General features: G+C 31.9%; 1 protein-coding gene across 1 annotated transcript in view; it reads left to right on the top strand.

Moving 5' to 3' along the window:
- Positions 1 to 19,086, top strand: part of LOC129983843 (coactosin-like protein) — a 45,557-nt gene extending 26,471 nt beyond the window's left edge. Inside the window, exons 2-4 of the mRNA XM_056093503.1 lie at positions 7,813 to 7,895; positions 11,443 to 11,600; positions 18,836 to 19,086. Of these exons, the coding sequence (XP_055949478.1) occupies positions 7,813 to 7,895; positions 11,443 to 11,600; positions 18,836 to 18,949 (355 nt within the window). The 3' untranslated portion in view covers positions 18,950 to 19,086. The remainder of the gene's footprint in view (positions 1 to 7,812; positions 7,896 to 11,442; positions 11,601 to 18,835) is intronic.
- Positions 19,087 to 25,133: the final 6,047 nt, after the last annotated feature.

Below are 25,133 nucleotides of genomic sequence, written 5' to 3'. Positions count from 1 at the left end.
TACCGGGTATTCTTTTTTTACTGGAATAAATGAGCTATAATTAATATAGTTAAAATGCAAAAGTAAATTAAATATTTAATTAAACAATAACTGAAATTACCTTTTCTGGTATAGTAACTTCAGGGCTAGTTATTTTATAGAAAATATTTTATATCTTACAGTTTAAAATTTTATCTTTTCAATGATATCCAAATTCTATTCTGTGCCATTTTTTCTCAATTTTCATTCATTAGCAAATAATGCCGATGGATTTGAAATTCAGTGAAAGTAAGGTTCTAATCTTTTCTACCACTACTTTTGAAATTTGTTTCAAAGTTCTTTTGGGATTTTTATTGGTTCAAAGCAGTTATTTAACGGTGCCTAAAACAACGAAAAGAATTCATGTACTTTTCATTTTTAAACTGTGATGAGTGAAAAGAGATTGTCCATCAATTGAAACGATTGTAATAATTTATACAAAATTAGTTTTTATATTAGACTTTCATCTCTAATACTTTTAAATTCCGAGTCAATGTCGGATATCAACTAGTTATAAAGAAATAAATACCATAGAGACTTATGAATTGAAATGAACAGAATTATTTAGATAAACAAAGAACTCATTGAAGTATGTCTTTGCATGAAACTCTTGTATTATATAAATGCGCAACATTTTCTCTCGAATAATAGTTTTCTTATTCTAAAACTTAAACTGCCTATTAGTTTTAATTTAATTTTAAAAGTGCACTATTTAGATTTATAATACATTTAAGTAATATACAAATACATATTTTTAATATTAAAAATATACAAAATAGAATAGATTGTAACACTTGAAATTAATTACGTCTACAAATTGTGATGGAGACTACCTTGCAAAATCGTATTTTCAAACGACGTAGAGTTAACGAATTGCAGGACGCTAGTCGGAGAAAGGGCATTTTTCAAAGGCATTTTTTCCCCCTTTGTTACTCAAGTAGGTATTATTTTAAACTGCAACTGATTTCTAATTAAGATTATGATAGGACGCCAAATTATTAATAAAAATCTACAAATTTTGTTGTTATTTTAGGTACCCAATTTCAGCGGTCTGCTTTAGAGAGATTTTGAATTATCTTGTCCATTTGCAGCAGACGGTCATAATGCCAAAAATGTTTTTTTCGGACTCGGGAAAGTGAAACGTGGAGATTCCTTAAAATCTCGAGTTTGAACTTTTCTGCAATTACAGTCAAATCTTACTGAACGAGTGAGTAGCATAAGGAGCAAAACAAAACGTAAAAAAGTGACTCGCTTAGTGAGCTATGTTTCGCAGAATGAGTGGCTAGAAGACGCCGTGATATCACATGCTAGATTGACCTGTATCAGTCTGCCGAGTTCTTGTTTGTAAACCCTCGTATCTACATGGAAGATGTTTTGGCCGGATAGCGGTGTCGAAAGTGACTTAAAGGGATCTAAGCAAATGTCTGTGGAGCCTTAATCGGCTCCGAAATTTTGTCTCTAGCCAAGGATAGCAATGACATCGGTGAGCTGGAGCAAAAACATATCTAGGAGTACGAAGAGCTTATGGAGCTGCGTTTTGTATCAAAGTAAAATGCTGAGGATGAGATTTAGTCAGGAGCGGAAGAAGCAATAGACACAACAGAACAAAAACACTTCCAGTGAAATAAAGGAGATGTTGAAAGCATAGGAAATTATTGAATTGTATGTTGGGAAGCATCACCCTGTTAAAGCTAATTTAATGATAATGTTATAACTTTCGCCACATTTTGAAGTACAGCCAAAGACAAATGTAAAAAGTATACATTACATTTTATAAATTTGTTTAAATATTTTTTTTTTCTTTTGGAATGGAACACATTGTTCTGCTTTACATGAAATCCTATGGCGGGGAAAAATTATTTCGCATTACTAGTTAAATTCTGAAATGAATCTCATTCCTTAACCGAAGTTCCACGGTATTTCCTCTTTACTTCATACGTGAGAAAGTAAAAATCAATGAATTGGCGATAATGTTCAGTTTAATATAGTCTAGTTGAATAGTCATGGGGAAAATATCAGTGTTGGGGTGGAGGTGGGGTGAATAACAGCAATTTTATTGGTTTGAGTCATCGAGTTAGGCCTCTCAAAATAGGCCCCGGGGTAAGGATAGGGTGTGGAAGTTGGAACGCCAGAATTTTGTGTTACAATGAAAAGCTATTAATCAGAAGGAAATTTAAAGTTAAAAGGTTATAAGACCTATAAAATGAATCTTAATAGTTTAATTCGATTGAATAAATTTCAAAGTCCAAATTTGAAAAATATTTTTTTAAATCATTTGAGCAAATGTTTAATATTAATATTCCTTATTAATATGTGCTATGTAGGAAAGAATAACTAATAAAAATTTCTATTTCTATATTAATTTTGAAAAATCTGGTTTAGTCAGAAAAAAACAAAAAACAGGTTGTGAAAATGAAGCTAACTTTTTTTATCATTTAAAATTCACAAACCGAAAAAAATCGTATTCTAAAAGTAATCTGCCATTTCCGATGGTATCGGTATAGTCGATTTTCAAAAAAAGGTGTCTTGTCTTAATTGTCAGGAATGTATTCTTTTCTGGCGACCGTTGCGTTCGTGAACACCACTTTTTAATGTTTTTTTTAGAATAAATCGCCAAGTTTTTATGAAAACGGGTCATTATACCATTAGTAATATTTTGAGAATGGATTTTTTCAGTCCTTGAATTTGATTGAATAGAAAAATTATATTTTTCAAAAACTAATGCAGATATGGATCTGAAATTTTAACCAGATATTCTTTTCTAAGCAATACATATTTAAATGGAATTTTTAAAAAAATGGGCTTTTTAAAATTTATTCGCCGTAATTAAGTTATAATAATAGTTGATACTTCATCTTATAGGTATTTTAATTTTATACATTTTTTTAAAAAAATTTAGAGCTTTCCATTCAGATTAATAGCTTCTTATTTAAACGCAAAAAGAGAAACTGGCTTTCTACCCCTCCCTCACTCTTGCCTAATAACATAAACGGATATAAGTGTAGAGGTTTGTTTTGGATAACTAACTTGAAAAAAATAAAATTTCTGTTATATATATTTTTCCACGTCAAAGAACAATTCGATTGTGCTAGTAACAACATTTGGAACATTTTAACGTGGGAACTTTTCTCGAATGGAAAAATTAACATCTGCTGAGTGAGTGGCAAGCAGTGGCATCTATAACCCGCACTTCGTAAATCGTCACTCTAACGGCTCTACACTGTCATGTGATCGCGGTTCAAAATTACAAGTTCCGTCCCAAAATAACCCTAATGATACTTTAAAGTGGAACGTTAATATAACTACCAACGGCCCTGCATTTTAAGAAGCCTGGTGGGTAATGCTGAAAAGAAATAAGTCGGTGCCGTGGGGCAACATAAACGATAAGCTATTGCGTGGATTAATATTATAATGTTTATTTTATATATAATTTTATGCATAATTTTGTACATTTTGTTTCAATTGCATTTTGCACTGACATAGATAACGTGCAATTTTGAGTCAAATAAAAATATTCATTTTTGCAAAGTTTTTGAAATAAGAAAAATAAACAAATAATTCTTATGCTAAATCAAAATTGTATTGATGAAATGCAAAATTAAATTGATCGTTTTAACCAGAGGGTCTTCAGCAATTTATTTTCTTACAATTCTTCTTTCTATAAATTTAAAAATATTTTTAAGCGCTCTAAAATTGCTTGCTTGGACGATTTAAATATTAGATTTGAAAACCGGCAAGCTTAAAACTTCACCAATATTTACAACAATGGGGGGAAAAAAATAAAAGCTACGGGGAAAAACTTGCGACCTTCGCTCGAAGCACAAATCGCGAGCATATTTCAATAGGATCAATTCAGCTGTCTACCGGTTTCGCGTCTGCATGTACTTTTCACCTTCTGCAGTCATGAAGATGTGGCCTCTCCGTCTCGTGACTCTATACGCTCCTGTGTTCCAATCAGCAGACGATATTTTTATAGAAATCCTATCCCGACTCGTTTGAAAATACAGCAGTGTTGAAGGGAATATTCCGTTCCTTTTTCTTTTTTTCGCAGCTTTGGGATTTGCGTAATTGTTTCATGGAAGTGACGATAACCTTTTCCGTTTTGCATTTGAGAGATTCTTCCCGCCGTAACCTCCTTGTTAGCGTAGGTTTATTTTGCTTTTGTGCAGTAATAGAATGTGTTCAAGGTCAGTCCAGTTGTTCTGGGTTGATAACCGCGAAGAAAATGCCGGTCCTGAGAAGATATTACCAAATACTCCATGCATGAGTAGTTTTTAGTTAATATTAGAATGACTTGTAATCTAATTTTTATGTTGCATTTTATACTTTTTTGTTGAACTGGTTATCTTGAAATTACTTTTATGAATTTCATTTTTCTAACCGAGTACCTCAATATTTTTTTTTACCATTCATTAAAAAAAATAATCGCGAAGCAGTTGAAAGCTAAAATGCCGGTATCAGTATTCTAACATGAAATTCTGAAAATTTGAGGGTGAAATTATGGAAATTTAATTAGTTTCAAAATTTAACCGACATAAAATGAATTTTTGTTTTCCCAATTTTACTGGCTGTATTTTTACCTGATCTTTTGAGTACTAGGGTGCATCGCAGCAGATTAAAGGCATTTTTGTCGTAAATTGCTTTTGCATGTTCGCTCACGATGACCGATTATTTAATTTCTTCATCGCAATCCGTTTGCCTTTCTTAGGATTATTTAATTTTATTTATGTTTAATTTATTAATATTTATGGATTTATATTTCCTGTTCTATTCATTTTTGCTGTGAAACATCGATTTTTAAGAGTCAACCAAATTTCATCTTCCGAAACATAGATTCCTCATTTTACTAACAAAGTTGACTACTAACTAAATCAAGAATTTATTTGTTGTGAAAAAAAAAAGATATAGAAAAAGAATGAACAAAAAGTTTTTGAAACAATTGTCTAAAATATTCTATGTCGCAATGAAGGTTTTAAAGTACGAAGAATTATCGAAGTAAAATCAGCGTCTGGAAAAACGCTCTCGAAATCGTTGCTGCTTAACGATTTTTTTTATCAGTTTTTTTCCAGTGATAACGATCGACTGTTGAACGTTTTCCGTGATAATTCGCCGTCAGGTAAAAACGAGCGAATGATTTCACAAATTCAAGTTGAACAATACATTCGATAATACAGTTTTGATCAGAATAGTTATATTAAAACATCTGTGCTTACTCCACTTTTGGTTCTGGAAAAGACATGGCGGCAGTGTATGGCACAAACTAAAAGTATTCACAACATCATAAAATTTATGTCGGTAATTGCGTTAGAGATCATTCAAGAGCCATTAGTCATCTTCCAGGCTTTCCTTTGTTTTTTAGCACTTCTATTTAGTCTTTTCCTTGTTTGTAGCGAAAGAAATTTCACTCGATTCTTGAGGGTGCTAGTTTTGAAATTTTAGAAATGTTTAAGAGCACTTTGTTTTAATATTCCACAAAATCATTTGATCTATCCGTTACTCATTCCATACGAATGACCTGTGAATGAATCTGTGAAAAATAATAGTTCAAGAATTCCTAATAAACTCTGAGTGATTAATGGCTAAACATTAAAAATAATTAAAATAAAAATTACTTAATGTTAACATTAAACATTAAAAAAGGGTGCTTACAAAAACTGCTATTATTAAACATTCGATCTCTTTCCTGCATTTTAACAAAACGGTTAATATGAGAGAGGAAACGGACGAAATGGGAAATGTCGGAAAGCAATGCTAACTGCTTTACAGTAGTAGTTAATTATTATTCTAGTATCAGTGTGCTGCTTCATTTTCAGAGAGTTATGAAAAGTCTAGCTTTCTGTCGAGTTTGTTGAAAACGCAACGGAGTCTTCACAAACTAGGTGCTTATGAATGAAGCGGCATCCACTGAAGGCGTCTCTCGGGAGCAAAGGCGACAGGAAGCGCGCATCCGCCGGTGAAATCCTTTTCCGGTATCTTCAGAAGCTCGACAGCGGAGATACGTGTACTCTTCGTGGCAGTTCAGTGCACGTCATTTTTTCAGTTTCACACTGATGACGGTTAATTGTCCGATATCGTCGGCGTCCTCCTTTTATTTTGTCGAATTTAAGAAATTAGCGCTGTTATTTCATTCCACCGTTTACCTATTAGAGAAAACTTTCCCAACTTGCATTCAACTCAAAACTTCTTCGCATATTCTCTAATAAATGTGAATTTTTGTCTCAGCCACGCTTTCTCTAATCGATTGAAACCTAAATTTGACACAACTACATTTGTAGTCGCATCACATACCTGACATGTAGGTTATCGCATTTTTTAAATATCATGTTTACATGCTTCTGGAAGTACAGATCAGCAGACAATCAGCTCCTCATTGTATTTGGTCAAAACTTGACATGTATCTACGCTATGGATACTTAATGTGTGTATTATCCGTTTAGCTCCTTTCGTTTTGTAGTTACAGTGTTATTATTCGAACAGTCGGACTTCCTCTGAATAGATTTTGCTCACAATTGGAGAGAAATCTACATAATTCTGTAACGGGATAACGCCTTTATCAGAGAGTATGCGAAAGGGTTATGGGGTGACCATTCCCGCTGTTTTTTTCTTTCCACTCCGATGATGTGAATGTTTCTCAGGTTTTTGAAAGTATAAATCTGTTCCTACCTTTCGCGAGCACGAAAGATTTGTTTTAGATAATTGCACTCGAACCTTGCACAAAAAGCGAGCCAGCATATCTTCCTTCTACTTCCTCTTGCAATAGGAAGCACTGCGTTACTGTTTGTGAAGGCAGGCGAGATCTCATAACGGAGGGTGAAACAACTCGCAAATGATTCGCGTGTAGGTTGGGAGCGAGATATATATATATATATATATATATATATAATGTAAGCATTATTTTATGTGAAGCAGAATGCAGTTTCGAAGACAGTGAAGAGACTTTCGATTTAGTGACGTTGTTTTATTTCATCTTGGAGAAGCAGGCATTATGTACAGACAGGAGCGACGAGCAACACACAACACAGAAAGAAATGAGGAAAAAGCTCTTGAACATTTTATTCCTGGTCTTATATAATCTGAGATTTTGATAGGAAAAATATTTCTTTACAGTGTTGATATATTAAGATTTCGATAGGGATTTTTGCTACACGTGTCGACGAGGCAGGGGAAACACGGGGATCTTTTAAAAAGAATTTTTCTCGTCAGCGGTATTTTGTCCCTTCACTCGGAGTCTGGGAAAATGAGGCTTTTAGCCGATTCAGCAGTTTTACAAAGCTTCTCTTGAATGAATTAATTAGTGGAATTGGACCAGGAAATAAGAGAATATTTTAGAATGAAGTTACTATGCACTAAATTAAGACAAAATCTTGGAAATGAATTAAATTGAAATTGGAGTTTAAAATATCACACACACACACACACACACACACACACAATCTGCATTTTATGTGACAAGATTATATTCTAAATTTTAGCTTTAACTATCTTATTCGTTTAGCAAATGTCTGACTGATTCCCGATAAATGGATTTTTTTTTTCCGAAATTTAATGATAAACTAATTTTGGTTGCTAATGGGGAAATTTCAGACTTAGAATGTGAAATTCATACAAATATCGATATCAAATTCTTAGACAACGACAATACTTTCGGAACAAGAAAGTGAAACTGCATTATCTGAAAGAGTACAAGAATCTTATCTTTAGGGGTGAAGTTATGTAACAGCTTCTTTTGCTGATTTCAAATTTATTTGTTGGTAAATGAATTAGTGATTAAATTATCTCCTTTTGTCATTTCAGGGCTCTCTTCAGGTATAAAGGCGCCGAGATAGTCCATGATTGTTCCGGTGAGAATCTACAAGAGCTTAAAGATGCCTTATCAGGTAAATGGAAAGCCATCTTCCAATCACGAATCGGGAGTATTGATCGATTAGTGATGCCATTTACCGATTCTAATTAATTACGAGAAACATTTTCTATGTAATTAGAATAATTGTATTTACATTATCCATAATAAACTTTTAAAAACGCACTTTTATGAATATGCTAAAAAGGTGTTTTTTATTATCTATTTTTTAGTCTTCAATTTATAATTCTCTATTAATATAAAACCTTGAAATCCATGCTTCTCGAATTCATTACCAAGTTTTCAGAAGTTAATTAAATAAATCGATTAACTGATAACTTGGTTCTGAATGTATTGAAATAGTGTATTATCAACAATTCATGAATACATAAAATATGTTGATGATAATACGTTTAAGTAGTGAAAAGTCAATTACACAATTCCGTTCCTACAAAAATGGAATAAAGAAACAAAACCGCTTTATAAGATTTCTATTATTTTTATGTATCTATTGAATATGTCCTTTAAAAAAAAAAACTTTGTTGAAACATTGAATTTCCTCTTTTTGTAGCTTGAATACGAATTTGCTTTTCTTAATCTGACAAATTATGCGCTGTATACATTTTTGGCTCTCCAAATTCAATTTAAATTTTAATGTAAGAATATTGTTGCATATTCTTACAGTCAACTCTATTTTAAATCTAAGCAATTTAATATTCTTTTAAAGCATTTTTACATTCTTTATTTCACATCTGTAAAGATGGAATGTTGTAATTGAGTTTTCACTTCAAGTGCCACAGTTCTGAATACTTGTACTGTTTTGCATTTTTGATGGCAACACCCTTTTTCGGAACTTAATTAAATGATTCGATGCATTCACGATTAAACTTTGATCCCTTATATGTAATGCCACCTGGTAGCGAATCGTGGAAAATTGTAAGCATTCATATTTTTAATAATGAATCGTAAATTAAAGACTAAAATAAAAGGTAACTAAAATATAAAAAGGAAATTTTTTTAGTAGATAAAGGTATATTTAAAAAAATATATTTTTATTAAATTTATTTTCTCATAAAGTGATCCTCTCCCAACATCAGAATTTTTTATTTTAAAAAGAATTCTTACTTTTTTTTTTTGTTCCAAAGTAAAAACTTAATTAGAAATTATCTTTTTTTATTTTTAATTATTTCTATGCTTCGTACTGGAAAGAATGCTTATTTGAAATTTCTTTCTGTGTTATACGCATATATCTCAAATCTCTGAAGTACCTATCATTCCCGGTTAGCACAGATAATGCTGAAACCTGGGACAATCTTTTTAAATGAAATAGGAGTTTTCTGCAATCAAGCCAATTCTTTTCTTCATTGCATTCGGAAAATGCGAGATGTCTAACTATTTATAATAAAAAGGCTTATTTTATAATTTCAAGAAATAAAAAAAAAATTTCTCCCTAAGAATTAAATTGTGACATCTTGCAATTTTGAAGTTTTCTTGAATTATCAAAGTGAAAAAAATTATGCAGCAATTAATAAAGTGACTAAGAAATAGTCACATGGTAAAGTTAAACATTTCAATTTTCTTTATAACTTCTGTAGACTAGAATTCAATTATTTTCTGTAAAAGTGAGGAAAAACCATCTTTGTGCTATTTCTTAAATAACAAGCGTAATAATATTTTTAATAACACCCTTTTATTGGGCAATATTTAAAGCAAAATTAATATTACTGGTTTAGTCTTCAATTCGCAATTAGAAATACTTTCCTTAAATTCACTAACAATTAGCGCCACTAATATTGAATTAATATTTTATTAAGTAATTTAGTTCCAAAACTTTTAATAGTCATGGAGAAGACATAAATATACAAAATTTCAAAACTCTAATATATCAGTAAATGAGTTTTAAAAAAAATGGATTCCAAAATTCCATTTTTAAAGGAAACTTGTCAACTTAAATAAAAAATTTGAAAATACTTTTAAATAGAAAGTATTATTGATTAAAATGTGTGCGATTTGAAAACTCAAAACAGGAAATAAAGTTGACACGTGAAAAAGTGTGCATCTTGTCCTTCGTTTAGCTAAATCCGATTTGTAAAGCAATTCACACAAACCAAGATGTTTTAAAAACTTTTTCCTGCCTGTCCGAGCATTTTGCCTCCTCTTCCTGGACAAAGATTGCATCACCTTTTTTCTTGCTCAACGGACGCGAAACAATTCTCTCTCCAGGTCTGTTGTTGACTTTCTCCAAGGTCTTTCCGCCGTGATTACCACTGAGTGACGCGACTGTGTCTCGGAAACGCACACCAGGGATTACCGTAAAAATGCATTAAAATAACAAATTCCTTTGTTTAACAACGAGTACGTGAGAAGTAGATGTTGAAAGAGCGTTTCCAAAACAGTGGCGTAGAGAAGATACAAGCATGATACACCCCTCAGCTAGTCGTCATCGGGGAATTAGCAAAGGCTATTCACTTAACACTTTCAACGCTACCGACGAGATGTCTCGCCTTTCAGATACTTCCATTGATATTTGTCTTATCATGGGGTTTTTATCTAATTTATCCTTAGCGATAAATGTGTTGAGATTCAAAAAATCTTTTTAAAGATATCAATTTAATTTCTAATTTTTTCCAATTTAGTTGGAAGTATCTGAAAGATGAGATCTCGTCGGTAGCGTTGAAAGTATTAAAAGAGCCGGCATAACTATAGCATTTTATGTCAATGCGTCAGTAAAGTTCAAAGTCAATCTCCATGTTATGCATTCATAAATTACTATATAAGAATTTGCAAATTTAGCCAAATGCATTTTCTGTATTTCTAAGCTTAGACATAAAATATCAATATTTTACATTAAAATAAATGCTAAGATATTACGCATTTCAACATGGACAAATTTTCTGTACTATGCTTAATTATTTGGAATATTTTGATTATGATTAATTCATTCTTGTCATTCATCATTATCATTTTGCAAGAGTTTAAGTGTAAATACGTAGCTAAGATTGAAAATAATTCTGACATAAAAAAATTGAAGATTTTATCTATTCACTTTTTTATAGATTAAAGATATATTTTATTGATTCTTTCGATATATTTTCTGAGCCAATTCGACTTTATGTTGTAAATGATATTTTTTGATCCATCAACAAAATCTCGATCGCAGATGAGCAGCTCAGTGGTGTTAACCAGTAATCTACGCGGGCCTCTTTAGAACAATGCGAACTTCAAAACAGGATTATAATTTCACGAATTAAAAATATAAAGTATTTGCATAGTCGTACATTTCGTACTTCTTAAACCCTATCGGAGGTTGTGGTTTGTTTTTAAAATCAGTTTTTAACTAAGCGGTGGTTGTAGGTAACCTAATATTAAAATATTCTAACATATGACAAAAATAACATATGACATAATATAATAAATAGCGGCATTAATTTTCTACTTTTATGGATTTGTACGGCAATTAGTATTGTTTTCACGAAGAAAAATAAGTTTCTACTTCTAAAAGGGTTTCGAACTCTTGTGTTTAAGTTTAATAAAGTTATTTATTTTGATGTGAATTTTGGAAAGATACTTTTCTGTCCTTGCAGACGATGAGCGGGCATTTGCGTTCGTGCGGGTGTTCGCCGGCGACGAGATGAGCAAGCGGAAGAAGTTCGTCCTCCTGACGTGGGTTGGCCCCTCCGTCAGCACTCTCAAGAGAGCTCGAGTATCCATTGACAAGGCGCTGGTGAAGCAAGTCGTCCAGGTACGTCCACATTTGAAATGACATAGAATGCATGAAACTTTTACGACTAAATGAGCGATAAGTTTGAGTTAGGAAGTTAGAAATGGTTGGTTCTGACAACGAGGCAAAACTGTTTTCAGAATCATCCCCAAAAGTAAATGGTGCCAAGGAAATATGAAGTTTTTATCTACAGCAAATGTAAATACTGCTCGCATCATTCTTTTATGTCTCGGCCTTTCATAATATTCTTTAAAAAGTGTCATGAAAGCAATAATGCTTTGTCTCCATAGCGTCTACGATAAACTTATGCTAAAGCATCTGTTACTCGTTGGTCTTTAGTCCCTAAATCTCATAGATTCGTCATCGGCTTAGACCCGTAAATTTTGATAATGTGATGCATCTATGAAATTGGGACGTTCATTTTGTCTTACTTACCCTATGTTTTAGTTTAAATTTTGAATAAATTATGAAAAAGAAAATAAGTAAAGTTTTGTGTTACCTGGTGGAACTATGCTGCTTATCTCTTTATTGTTTATATATAATATATATACATTTCTCTATCTTCATGTCTGTCTGTTACATCAGCAAATGTATTTATCTTTTAGGGAAGGAATGTTTCTTTACCTCTAAATTATAAATGTGTAATTATGTTGAATGGGCTTTTACCGGTGTAACGTCACTATTGGCACACGCCATATCTATACTTATATAAAGGTGTGTGTGTGTGTGTGTGTGTGTGTGTGTGTGTGTGTGTGTGTGTGTGTGTGTGTGTGTGTGTGTGTGTGTGTGTGTGTGTGTGTGTGTGTGTGTGTGTGTGTGTGTGTGTGTGTGTGTGTGTGTGTGTGTGTGTGTGTGTGTGTGTGTGTGTGTGTTCCACCTACAGCTACCAAATCTGGCACTTGCATACCTTGGAGATCGGGAATGCGCACCTAGGGTCCCTTTTTTTAATTATTAGAATTTTAATTATTAATTATAAACTACCTTTCCCGCCAAAAATTTTTCATTTCCCCACCGCCAAATGAGTAAGGCTTTAGTTTTTTCTCTTTTTTTTCCCACGCTAGAGAGGATAGGCTTAAGAAATTTCAAACGATTCTGTTTATTTTTTTAGTGTTTGATGCATTTAAAACTAAACATTGTTAATAAATTGATCTGTTCATGATGAATCTGAGAATTTTGTTGAAAACTTCTTGAGGTATTATATAAATTAAGAAAAATATTCTTTAGTGCCCATAAGGTTTAAATACTAAGCGACTCTGTTCTCAGTACTCATATTTAAAAAAAAAATGCTTCGTTTCAGCAAATATATATATAACATAATATTTATTGCAGTTTAATCATTTCCACTTTAATTTAAAGCATAAATTCTACGGGAGCTAACATAAAATTAGAGATACATTATTACATTCTGGCTGAAGGCCTTTATAATATTATGAGTGAATTATATGACTATTAAAATTTGAAGTTTTAAAATATTTAAATGAAGAAGCAATTAAAATGGGAATTCCATAAAATATTTAATTACTAAAATTTTAACGTGCATTAAGATTGGCGAATCGGCTGGTCGCCAAAGGCGACTAGTAATAATAATAAAGACGAATGTGTGCATATAACTACGTGTTTAACTACACAGGCGCTCAACAGTGCGAATTTTTTAACTTAAAGCTACCAAACTTGATACTCATTTACTTTGTAAGTTGGGAATGTGTAGCTCAAAGATATTCTTTTAGTCTTTCTAATTATTCGAAATTCTAATGTAAACTTAGCAAAATGTTGCTGCTTTAAGAGTTTACGTCAAATCTTATAAAACTTTAATTAGAATTCATGTTGAATTAATTAAGTTAAAAAAAGCATTTTCAATAAGTAGCTCATTAAATATTACATATTGAATAGATTCGTTCTGCAAAATATTTTAGCAACTTTAATAATAAAAAAAAAAGGTATGCAAATTATATATATTAATAAACGCAGAACATATGGCACTTTTTTTATTTGATTAATATATCAAAATTCAGATAAATTATTAAAACACATTTCTAATATACTTTCTTGCTTTCTAATTTTTTAAAAAATTTTAAATTTATTTTAATTTTTTATTTATCATAACAACGAATGCTTTCAGCTTACCAAAAGCGGAATAAATTGCAAGTTTTAAAAGTATTTAGCACAAAGAAGTTAAGGCTATTAATGTTATGGATTAATCATGTGATTGCTAGAGGTGATTAATAGGGGTAGTGTGAGAAACCAATAAAATAAAGGAAACAAATACACATGTATATGGTTGAAGCCGAAATTTTATTTTTTGAATAAACCAGATATTTCAAATTTTGACTATTGTAAGAAAAAATGTATCAAAACAAGGAGTAATTGTTCAGGGTCCATTTTTTTTTTAATGTTCTAAGAAACAAGTTCCAGAGATGCCGTCGCCAAGTCAGAAGATGCTGAGAAGCGAGATACAGTCTTGTACGTTCTTACAGACCCACTAGATGTTCAACCAGAAGTCAGTGCCAGAGCCGTGCCGCTACCATTTGCGATATCAGGTCATTCAAAAAGTATCAATGTCAGATACTGGTCTCATATATTCATTCAATCTTCAAATTGCATGTCCACAGTCAAAGTCCGGGATACCTCACTGAGGCAGAAGTCAAAATCGGGTAAGCCTTAAAGAGCAGGCCGCAATGTCATAGTCCGTAGTGCCTTCATGAGGCTTCATATAGTCACATTTGGTTAAGTATTTTCACAATATCAGAAGAAATTATTTATCTTCATATAAAAATAAAGTCCACAGTGATAAAAAGTATATGTACAAAAAAATAATAAAAATAGTCCGCAGTGATAATATATATACAAACAAAATAATAAAAATAAAATTTATGTACAATATTTACACGAGTATTTACAAAATACTCAAAAATGACGAGGAGATACCAAAGTAGATTAACTTGAGGATTTTCCGTTGCTTCTTTTTTTCAGTGCTGAGGATATTTCAATATTCAAAGAATTCTTGATAAAACTATTGTACGAAGTGAGCAGAAATGATTGCAGTTTATATTTTTCGGTGGTTTTAATTGTAAATGTCTCTTTGTAATGGAGTTTCAAACATAATATGTCACAAAAAGTTTATCTTGTGCATGCTTTTCAGCTGAATAGAGGAAGAAAATGCAGAGGAATCCTAGCTATTTGTCGAAAACGCTGTTTTGTTTCAGTTCATTTGGAATATAAATCGCAAGTATGGCGCAGGTATTTGCCGGAAAATCATCGTAACTGTTTCATTATCAATGTTCAAACTGAGTGAGCAATTTGTTTAAAAAACGTTTGACAAGAAGCAGCATACGTTCATGAAATTTCATTTCATCAAACAAATCATTCGTTTGAGTGGAAACATCCTTCACCATTTCAATATCCGCTTGCACAGCTACATCATGACGCCTTTTGCGTTTAGAGTCCATATGGTCCAAAATCATGAAGAAAACCACATATGGAAAAAGATTGAAACAGTGCCAAAAGTTAAAATTGCAGAGTATTTGAAACCAAGAAGAGCACAAGGCAAACAGTAGCTACTATCACCGTCGTCATTTTGAATTGCAGTTTATAAAATCAAAAGCGCTTTGAAAAATCAAACGTCTATTTTCAGTCGAAATAAAGCTCACCGTATCAAGAAAAACAAGCAAATAATGAAACAACACATCATTATTCACACTGTTATACCTTTGAAATATTGTTACAACAGTTCATTATTATTTAGTTATTGTTATGCTTTAATGAAATACATAACAAACAGTATTCAAACATTATTGCTCAAAGTAACAATTAAGATTCATCTATTAAGATCGTCAGAATTATTGTGATTATAATATTATGATATAGGTGTTTTTCATGCAAGTAATTTATAAAAAAAAATATTGCTTTTAAAAAATTAAAACATTTCTTTGTTCTTTTTTAAAAATAAATACATATAGTAAATCCTACAGAGTGATTTTTAACTTCCTTATACAAAATGCTTTCGTTTCGAACTTTTTGCACTTGGAATATCTAATTCTTCAGAAGCAAAGACTTTCGAAGTCCTACCTTTATGCAAAACAGTTTCTGGCGAGAAGCATGATATATAATGCAAACAAATGCCTGATATATAAACAACAAATAAATGAACTTCAAATCTGTAGTAAAACATACATTCTCGGTTTCATAGCGTTTTACACTAAGCTTTCGCAACTCACTAATCTACTTCAACGGTCACCTCTTCGCCAGTCATATTAATAACATTAACTAATCCAATTATGTGACTTGAACGATCCACCTTATCATATCAAATAAAAGTACTATTTACATACTAAACAAAAACTATTCTGATTGGTTAACTGGTCATGCAAAGTGAAAAATTCGTTAAAAAACTTGTCATTAATAAAATAATGCTTTAAAGGCGATTAGTAATATAACTTAAAATCTCTGACAAATTGTATTGGTCATCAATGCACCGCATATTAGAGTAGGGAACTGAACAATTTCTTTTAAGGTCGATAATCAATGAAAAAGCCGTCTGTTAAAAAGAGACATTTTTCGGGGGTTTCAGCATCATGTCAAAAATTTGACATAAATATAATTTCGGTTTTAAGATCATATATTCCATACTTCCAGTTTGTGAAATTATTAATTATCGTATGTAAAAAAAATAAAAAGGACTGACGTAATTTCAAAATATTTTTCGGACTTGGGATAGCATAAAACTTCTCGGACTTACTTTACAATTACAATACTTTCTCTTACTCTGTGGTGTGCTAGGAAGTAATTAATATCAATTGCATTACAGTAATATATAGGAAAGAGAATCATGAATTTTTTTTTTTTCCATGAAGGCTTTTATAATTTAAGAAAAAGAACTCTGAGAACAGAATTCCGTCTCATGAGTTAAAGTACGGATTTATAACCTGCATGAGTCCTTTGGACGCCTTTTCTCCGACCTATTGAAACCGAAATTTGAAATTGAACTTTGGTATGTCATCTCGTTTCTATAACAAATTTCATTTCAGTGATTTCGTTTTAGTTATTCTTCGTTTACATTCATGAGAAAAATACAAACTGGCCGGCAGATGGAAGGGTTTTGATTTCAAATCTGATACAGATTTCATTTTAGTTGCTACATGTATGCTCTAAATATTATTAACCTAGCTGTAGTAATCATTCACTTATACTCGGACAACCAACCAAACACTTTCTGAATGAATTTCGTCGAAAATTTAATGGAAATCCAAACATTTTGAACTTTATTCAGCTAATTCAAAATAGCAAATCGGATTTTAGCTCGAAGCGTTTTTGAGTTCCTGTCTTCACGGGCAAATATAGAGCGGACGACAGGCGTCATTCCAAAATTATCACTCGGAAATCGGACTGAAAATGGAAACGAATCAATCTTGAATTCGACAATTCAAATCCTTTTTCTCTGTGTAAGTACACGAGTAATTAGAAATTTGACTTCGTCTCATACAACACTTATTGGGAGAAATTGTTTTTGGTGTTATATCGTTTTGTTTTTTGTAAACACGATAGAGCAAAGCATTCAATGAAATTTAGTGTGTTCTCTAAATTCGTTAATTTCTATCAAATTTTGATATCGGTTCCCCAAAAGAATGTCCACTTTCGTGCAAGAAACACAATAGCTTGAAAAAACAAGTTCCGAGTTTGTAAGTGCAGATAAATTATGGATCTGTATCTCATTTTCTAACGCATTCACTGTTTGAAAATGTGTTCATTCATATGCATGTGATCGTCGTGTTCGATCATTCAAAAACGGAACGTGACAGATGAATTTCAGAAGGTATTATTTATACCGAAATTGTTAAATGGTATAAAATATTGAATTACAATTTCAATCGATAAAAGATCCAAAATGTAATCTCAATCGCTTCAATATTATTACGCGAAGAACAAAATGTGCTATAATGCAAATGTATACGAGAAACATTCTCGCTCGTTGACATTAAATGTACGGCTACTGATTATCTTATTTTTACTAAAATTAAGGTTCCCACGTCAAAATGAGTTTTCTTTGGGAAAAAAATTTAATTTCTTATTTTATGTATATATTTATTCTGCAGGCAAATTGTTTTTGGAATACATTTACTACTTGAATTTTCGTTGCGTTTAGCACATTTTTTATTTTATTTTACAATATTCTGTTATATCATCAAAAATTACAAATTTTGTGCACAAATCAAGATTGAGATTGTACGTCAAATCCTATGCCTCTGTGCTTTTAGGATTTTTATAAGCTACTTCCTTAGATAAGACAAAAATTACACCTGTTTAAAACTACTAAATATATTTAATGAATTAATGCGATTTGTGACAGTAAAATTAGATTATACCTCATTTGAAAAAGCGAAAATAAAGAAAACATGAAGTGGGACGAATTGAGTGGCGGAGCCATTCATACACATTTCATCATACAATTACAAAACAAAGGTTTAAAAAAAGTGTTCTTTTTTACATAAAACAGAATTTTGAATGAATCGAACTATTTACTCCATAAATTCAATATTAAGCACGTAATCACGGGTATTTGTTTAATGAACTGGAACACGTGAAGTTTCTTTTTAAATTGAAGATTTCTGTGCAAGGCTTTGTAAAAATCAAATTCCTTTGGTTGCATTGCTTTGTAAATATTACTTTGTAAATAAATGTATAAAGTGGTGAGGAAGAATTATATTGGGTGCTTACGTGTATTTTGATCATTTTTTCACTTTTTTTTAACATTTTTATTGAAAAAAATTGGTACAATATATATCAATCAAAAAATTGTTCATCATTTTCTACATGTTTTCCCATTTTCGTCCAATAAATCTTGCAATTGATGTTTTCGAATTCCCCCCACCCCCCTCCAAGTCGTTCTTTGTCATTGACATCAAAATCGCCACTTTTAAATCGTTGAAACCAAAAGTGGCAATTGGGATATGACGGAGCAGCATCATCATCATCAGTTTCAAAAAGTGTCTGATGCGCTTTGGCAGCAGATTTCCTCAAATCAACAACAAAAAAGCAATGAATGTCGAAAATATAATTTGGAGCGTTCCATGAGTGGGGTCTTTATATACTGAATAACTCAATAATACTAAATTGGTAAAACCAACCGTTGTCGCATATATATACTTCGCATGTTTATCAATAGACGTCGCTGATTAAAATTCATGCAAGACCTAATAGTAAGAATAATTTAAAAAAAGAAACTTTTCGAATAGCGCACTCATTCTTTCCATTTGTTACAGAATTTTGCGGTAGAACTCCAAATCGAATCCCCTGACGAGCTAACAGACGAATATCTTCGGGCGGCCGTTGACAAAGTGGGCGGTGCTAACTACGGAACAGGAACAAGAACATAAAGCTGGATCTTTTTGTACTGAACGATGATGTGTTAAGACTTCTTGTCTGTAAGATTTATATAATTGTATAATTTTTATCCCGACTGTTTATATAATCTGTCAGTGTGAGCTTTATGAAATAAAGCTTGTTGATATAACTATGTCTTCTTATATTTTAAGAATATGCAGAAATCTTCACTCATGCGACAATTCAGTGAATGCAAATTTTAAAAAAATCTTGCAAAAAATTTTTAAATTGTATAAATTGACAAATAAAAAGGGGAAAATTTGAAATAATATTCCTGTCATTCAAATTGTTCTTTAAAGTTTGCTTGATCAAAATAGCGGAAGAAAAATATTTACAAACAGTATTGAAGCTCTAATTTACCAAAAGAAAAGATTCGTGAGAGCGAATCCCATTATATTGACGTATGGATAATACTAAATTATTAAGCAAATATTTAAATGAAAAAAGAGATTTCTATTTATGACTTTGGAAAGAAATTTGTCCTTACCATTGTCGAATAAAATGATAGAAACAAAGTATATTAATCGGTGTAAAAGGAGGAATTCTTATGAGGAAAAGAGGAAAGTATATTAATCTGGGTTGAGAAATTCTTATGATTCTTCATGATCTTATTTTATCTCGGTGTTTCATTTCAGAAATATCAGTGCTCACAGTGGAAGAGCCGGAAATATTTTCAACAGGCAAGTCAGTTTTTTTTTTTCCAACCTTCTTTAAGACATTACCAATTTCCTCTGACATTTCTAATAGGTGAAGCCTCTGGAAATTTCTTTCTTATCTTGTAAGATTCTTAGTTTCTTAATTATTAGAACGCCGTCTTTTTCTGAATAGACTTCTAAGACTAATAGGCCAATCAAAGAGCTGTACATCATCGCGCCCAATGAGCGCAACAATCACACGTAGAGCATTATTTCTCTCCATTCTCTTGTGAACCAGAAAAGCAATATTCATTTCTGAGCCTTTGTTTCATGCTTTTACGAATATATATGATTCTGCGGTTATGGGAGATAGGTCCACTTTATCTAGATCTAGAGTTACTGCCCTAATGTTTCCTTAAGATGCTGATGAGAGTAAGAGGTATCAGTTTCTTTGGATCATTTTGTATACAACTCGGAAGTCCGGAATTTCTTACTGACTTACAATCACACGAACATCATTATTCGCAATCTACTGAAGATATTCCTAATATCAGCAATAAAGGTTTCTGCACTTTTTTCACCATCCTCTTCCACAGTAACATCACCTAGTAGCACACAAATATTGTATGACATTGATCTATATTCGCAATATTGTTTAATATTGTAGAATATTGTTTAATATCATATCGAACAATGTTGTGCGACAGGCTGTGGTACCTAAGCATGTTGCAGAAATAAAGATACATTTCCTAATGAGTTTCTGAGCAGTTGGATTATGACTACCTTGTCCCAACGTTATGCTTTCAATGCATTGTTTCTAGAAATTTATGCCATTCTAGCAGAGAACTAAAATCTTGCCACTTCTTGCAATAAATTGTCTTAATGTTTGAATGAAAACTTCTTCAGTGAATGATTGTACTAATTCAAAATACAGACAGCAAAAGTAAATAAAGCATTCAAATTATTTTTTTATGTTGTGTAGAAAGAACCAGCACAATCTACGGTTTATCAATGTTCTACTCTCCAGATATCTCAAATACTTTCGTCTGGGTAAATATATTTTTAGGCAGGGTTGCAAAAGGCACTTCAATTGGTTTCAATTTACCATATCTCGCATAATTACCAGGGAGGATGATTTTTATTATCCATTATTAATCCAAAATGTTTCTCTAAAATGAACGAATAAAATTGAGGAACCAACATGGGCTACTTTTCCCATGCTCTACACAAATTAGCTTTGACTGGACAATAAAGTGACAGTTAAGCAAATTTAGACGAAATCTTTTTATAACAGTCATTATTATTTTCAAATTTAATCCTAATTCTAAGACTTCCGTCACCAACTGATTGCGTTTTAGTAAAAAAACTTTTAATCTTGTAAAGCTTTTAACTGCAGGAACTTAAAAACCAAATATTCAACTTGTTTGAATTCTTTAGATAATGTTGCCTTTAACTTATTTTCATGGGAAAGGTTGTAATGAAAGCATAGAATCAGTTACTTAATTCTCTCTTTTTCGTACTATTTGTGAATAAAATGATTATTTTAGATACTCGTTACTTGGATATTTACCATCGAGGACACAATGGTTCCTCTTGTCTCTTCATTCACTCCTTCCTCATTGGCTTATACAACTACATTATTAACTGGCCATTCATAAGGAGGAGGACATAGTGAGCTAGGACCTTCTCACCATTTCGAACTGAAAAGCTGCTATGTTGAAGAATATCAATTGACTAATTTGCAGGATCCGTAGGCATCTTTCTGATTTCTTGAATAATTATGGGTAATGCACCCATGATTCTTCTATATTTAGCCAGGCTAGTACTGTACCTTAACATTACATGGTATGTTTGAAATTCTTTCCACATCTGTGAGGAAGAACCAGCAACAATAACTCTAAGAAGCTCCAAACTAGCAATTCTTTTTACTTTCCTGCAAAAAGCAAATTTAGTTTTATTATACATGAACTTTCATCGATACTTTATACTTTCATCTATACATTGAAAAATAGCCATCAAATTGATTACTTTTCTGGCACCACTAGAAAAAGTTCATTCATCCGTTTAATAAAAAAAATTGAATAATATTTATATCAACTTTTTCATCCTAATAATTTTAGATTTCGACAAATTTTGGCATACCGCGGAAATGGGGGGGGGGGTTCTTCCTCATTTATAGGGACTTTTTTTGCAAGAACACCTTGCATATCTCAAGTATTGCAAATTTATGCGAATAAAGTTTGATTGTGATAGAGAGGAATCAACTCTAACAAATTTTACCCTTTCTCAACTCGGTCATTGAGACTGAGAGTTCGTTTATATTTTGAAGAAGCATTATACTCCTGCCTAATCTTAGACGCACTGTTACCATACGTCGATGTGGCAATTAGTGACGACTTCATTTTTTCTTTGGGAACCTCTTCGAGATATCTTCCTTTTTCCATTCTACGAAGACTACTCTACATGTGTTCATATAATTTCTCGATATTGCGCTTACGTGTTGTAACTTTTTTTTTAGTACGAAATTAAAACTATTTTTCATAGGCAAATGATCAGCAAGTAAGATAGTCTTAAAAAAATAGCCTTATTCATCAATTTAGACAGCTTCTAGAAATTTTCTTTGAGAACCTTTTTTTTTATTTTTTCCCCTCGTTGAATGCGTTCTTGCATCTTCAAAATATTTCATTTTGCTGGCGCAGAAATATCCATTTTTTTCTTATGAAAAAAAGTCATTAGTATAGCATTGTTTTAAAGTTTTTCACTTTTGGGGTCCTTGCGTCACTAAAATCAACCAATTAATGTTTCTATGTAAATTTTTTATCGCATGGCCATCATAAGTATTTTTATTACGTCAGTACCAAAGAATATTTGTATAGCTTGTGGCTAGTTATCTACGCCTGATAATGTTACTTTAGGGTTTTCAAGGGCCGCGGTGGCCTGGTGGTGAGGTCTCAGCTTCGGAACCGGAGGGTTTCAGGTTCGAGACCCGATTCCACTGAAGAACCGTCGTGTAAGCGGGTCTGGTGCACGTTAAAATGGTACCGCGGTTCAAAATGACGAGGTCCGTCCCAAAATAGCCCTTGTATTGCTTTAAAACGGGACGTTAATATAACTAAACTAAACTAAACTAATTAGTATTTTCAAACTCATTAATACATTAACCTAATGTAATCGCATTTTGACGACTGTTCTGAAGTTTCCATGCTGTAAATTGCATTGTTGTCTAAGTTTCTTAACCCGATTCTTTAACAAGTATATTCGTACTTATCAAATTTAATGACACCGGATAAGGAATGTGTTAGAATTCTTTTCTTACGGAATATATCCTTTTGCTTTTGCCAGACTTTTCATATATATATATTTTTTTTTGGGGGGGGGGGAATCCATAATCTAAGACTTCTCAAACAAAACTTCTTTACTTCTTGGTACTAGCGTTATTTTCAAAATGCGAATGAAAACCTGTCTTGTAGACTTAATAAATTATTTGCAACCCTTAAACTCCAAATGTTGTTTAATACACTGATTTTAGAATTTGAGGACTGTCCTTCACTTATTGCTAGTATATCTGAGATGGATGATAAATTAGTGGCGCCTTTTTTACCACATATTACGCATTTCAAAAAGACTTTACATGCTGTTAGATATGGCTTTTAAGTTATGTGTTTACGTGTCGGACAATTAAAATAGTGTAATTAATCTGTTAAAAATAATCTGATTCTATACTAGTCATCTTTTGAGCAAAAAAAAAAATAAATAAATAAATAAAAAAATTTAAAAAAAAATTGAGCTCAAGTCCTTACTAGTGTTTAAAAAAAAAAATTCTCGTCCTTAGAAATTATGGTCAATGAATCAGCAATTGTACTTTACTTTTCTCGTAAGAAAATTCCTTTAAAAAAATGATTAGCGTGTTTCATCTGTATCTAATTGTTAGATTAATTCTTTCTTGTCTTTTAGCTTCTGCTTTAAGGAAAACCATCAGTTGGTTATTCTTTAGTATTATTTGAGTATTAGCTTCCGGTAGCTGAGTTGAATATTGGCTGCCGAAGAACACTTCTGTTCATGGATTCAGCACATTTGTTAGTATTGATTACCATCTGTGAATGATTCTACAACCTAGGTGGCACAGTATTGTACGATATTATATAATATTATCCAATTTTAAACAATATTACGAATATTGTTTTATATCATAAAATATGATACAATATATGTCTGCTATTGGGGAATATTTGCAGATACGGTTCGAGGTTTGAATATATATATCATTACAATTTTTGTATACTTTTGAATCGACTCTATCGGTTTTAACAATTTTCTAACATAAACCTTTAATAAAAGTTAATAACAGTAAAAATCGTGCTTTTGAATTATCCAGGCCTTGGAGGTACATGATTCAAGCTAGTGGTACACTTTCTTTCACTTTCCGAACTCTGGACACGGAGTCGTCTGAGCAAGGTGCTGGAATTTATTTGCAGGTGCGATGTATACATTATCACAAATTTGCTGGAATTGGCTCCAAAATAATGCTCACTTCCTAAGGTTATCATCAAACTAATCGAATGAAATTCTCGCTAATCTTTTTTAGCCCCTATTATAACAAGGATTTTGAGACTCAACTGTTTTTAAGTAATTCTGAAATGTTATTTGATTTTGCACCTGGAGTAGTCTTACCCGTTTATCATAATCTCTTAGCCATGACATTTATTTTTTGTTTAAATCTTTTGATTATCAAAATGCTTGTGACAAATTACGTATGCTCCTATCGAAGAAATGGCGAAATGAGTCATTGTCTTGCTATTAGGAAAAGATGTAAGAATGTCAGTTTAAAAAAAATAAAGTTTAAGAATTAAATATGAAGAAATAAAAAAAAAGAAATAAATTAAATATTATGTAATATGCTGCGTAAAGAAAAAAAAAAAAAATACCAGCAAGTTTTTTGTGGAGGATTAAACATTTCAGGAGTTGTTACACGAACCGGCCAATTTTCTCGGCGGCAAATGGAAACCCCCCCCCCCCTTTTTCTTATATTCATCCTCTTTTACTAGGATGTAGTTAGAAACACAATCTAGTCTGTACCGCAATTAGGTTCCAGATTTTTATTACTGGAAGAAACCGCGGATGAGGAGGAAGGAATGATGGCCCTTTTTGCAGTAAAGTTGCGGTTCTTACAGGAGGTGATGTAATGTTTTTTTTTTAATGCATTTTACTGTCGTAAAACTGTAGGACAAGGAAACTCACCAGTTTTTGAAATAAAAAACAAACAAACCTTCAAACCATTCCAGTTTTTAAAATGGAGGCGACGAAAATCACATAATTCGAAGACAAAAAGAGTATGACGTAGACACTCATTTTTTTCTTTTTTTTTCTGTACTTTGAAATATTTTTTATAGGGGGTTACAAAGTACAAATGATAAAGGAGGCTCAATCTTATTAGATATATACTTAGTGTTTCTTTAGTTTGCAATATTGAAGAAGGGGGAGAGTATATCTGTTTTTAGTCACCAGGAAGTGAGTGTGGAAAGATATCCTAGCACCTTTTTTT

This window comes from Argiope bruennichi, chromosome 9, assembly GCF_947563725.1.
Source record: "Argiope bruennichi chromosome 9, qqArgBrue1.1, whole genome shotgun sequence".
Classification (NCBI taxonomy): Eukaryota; Metazoa; Arthropoda; class Arachnida; order Araneae; family Araneidae; genus Argiope; species Argiope bruennichi.
The sequence above is the reverse complement of the archived record's forward strand: the minus strand, read 5'-3'. Positions and strand labels throughout refer to the sequence as shown.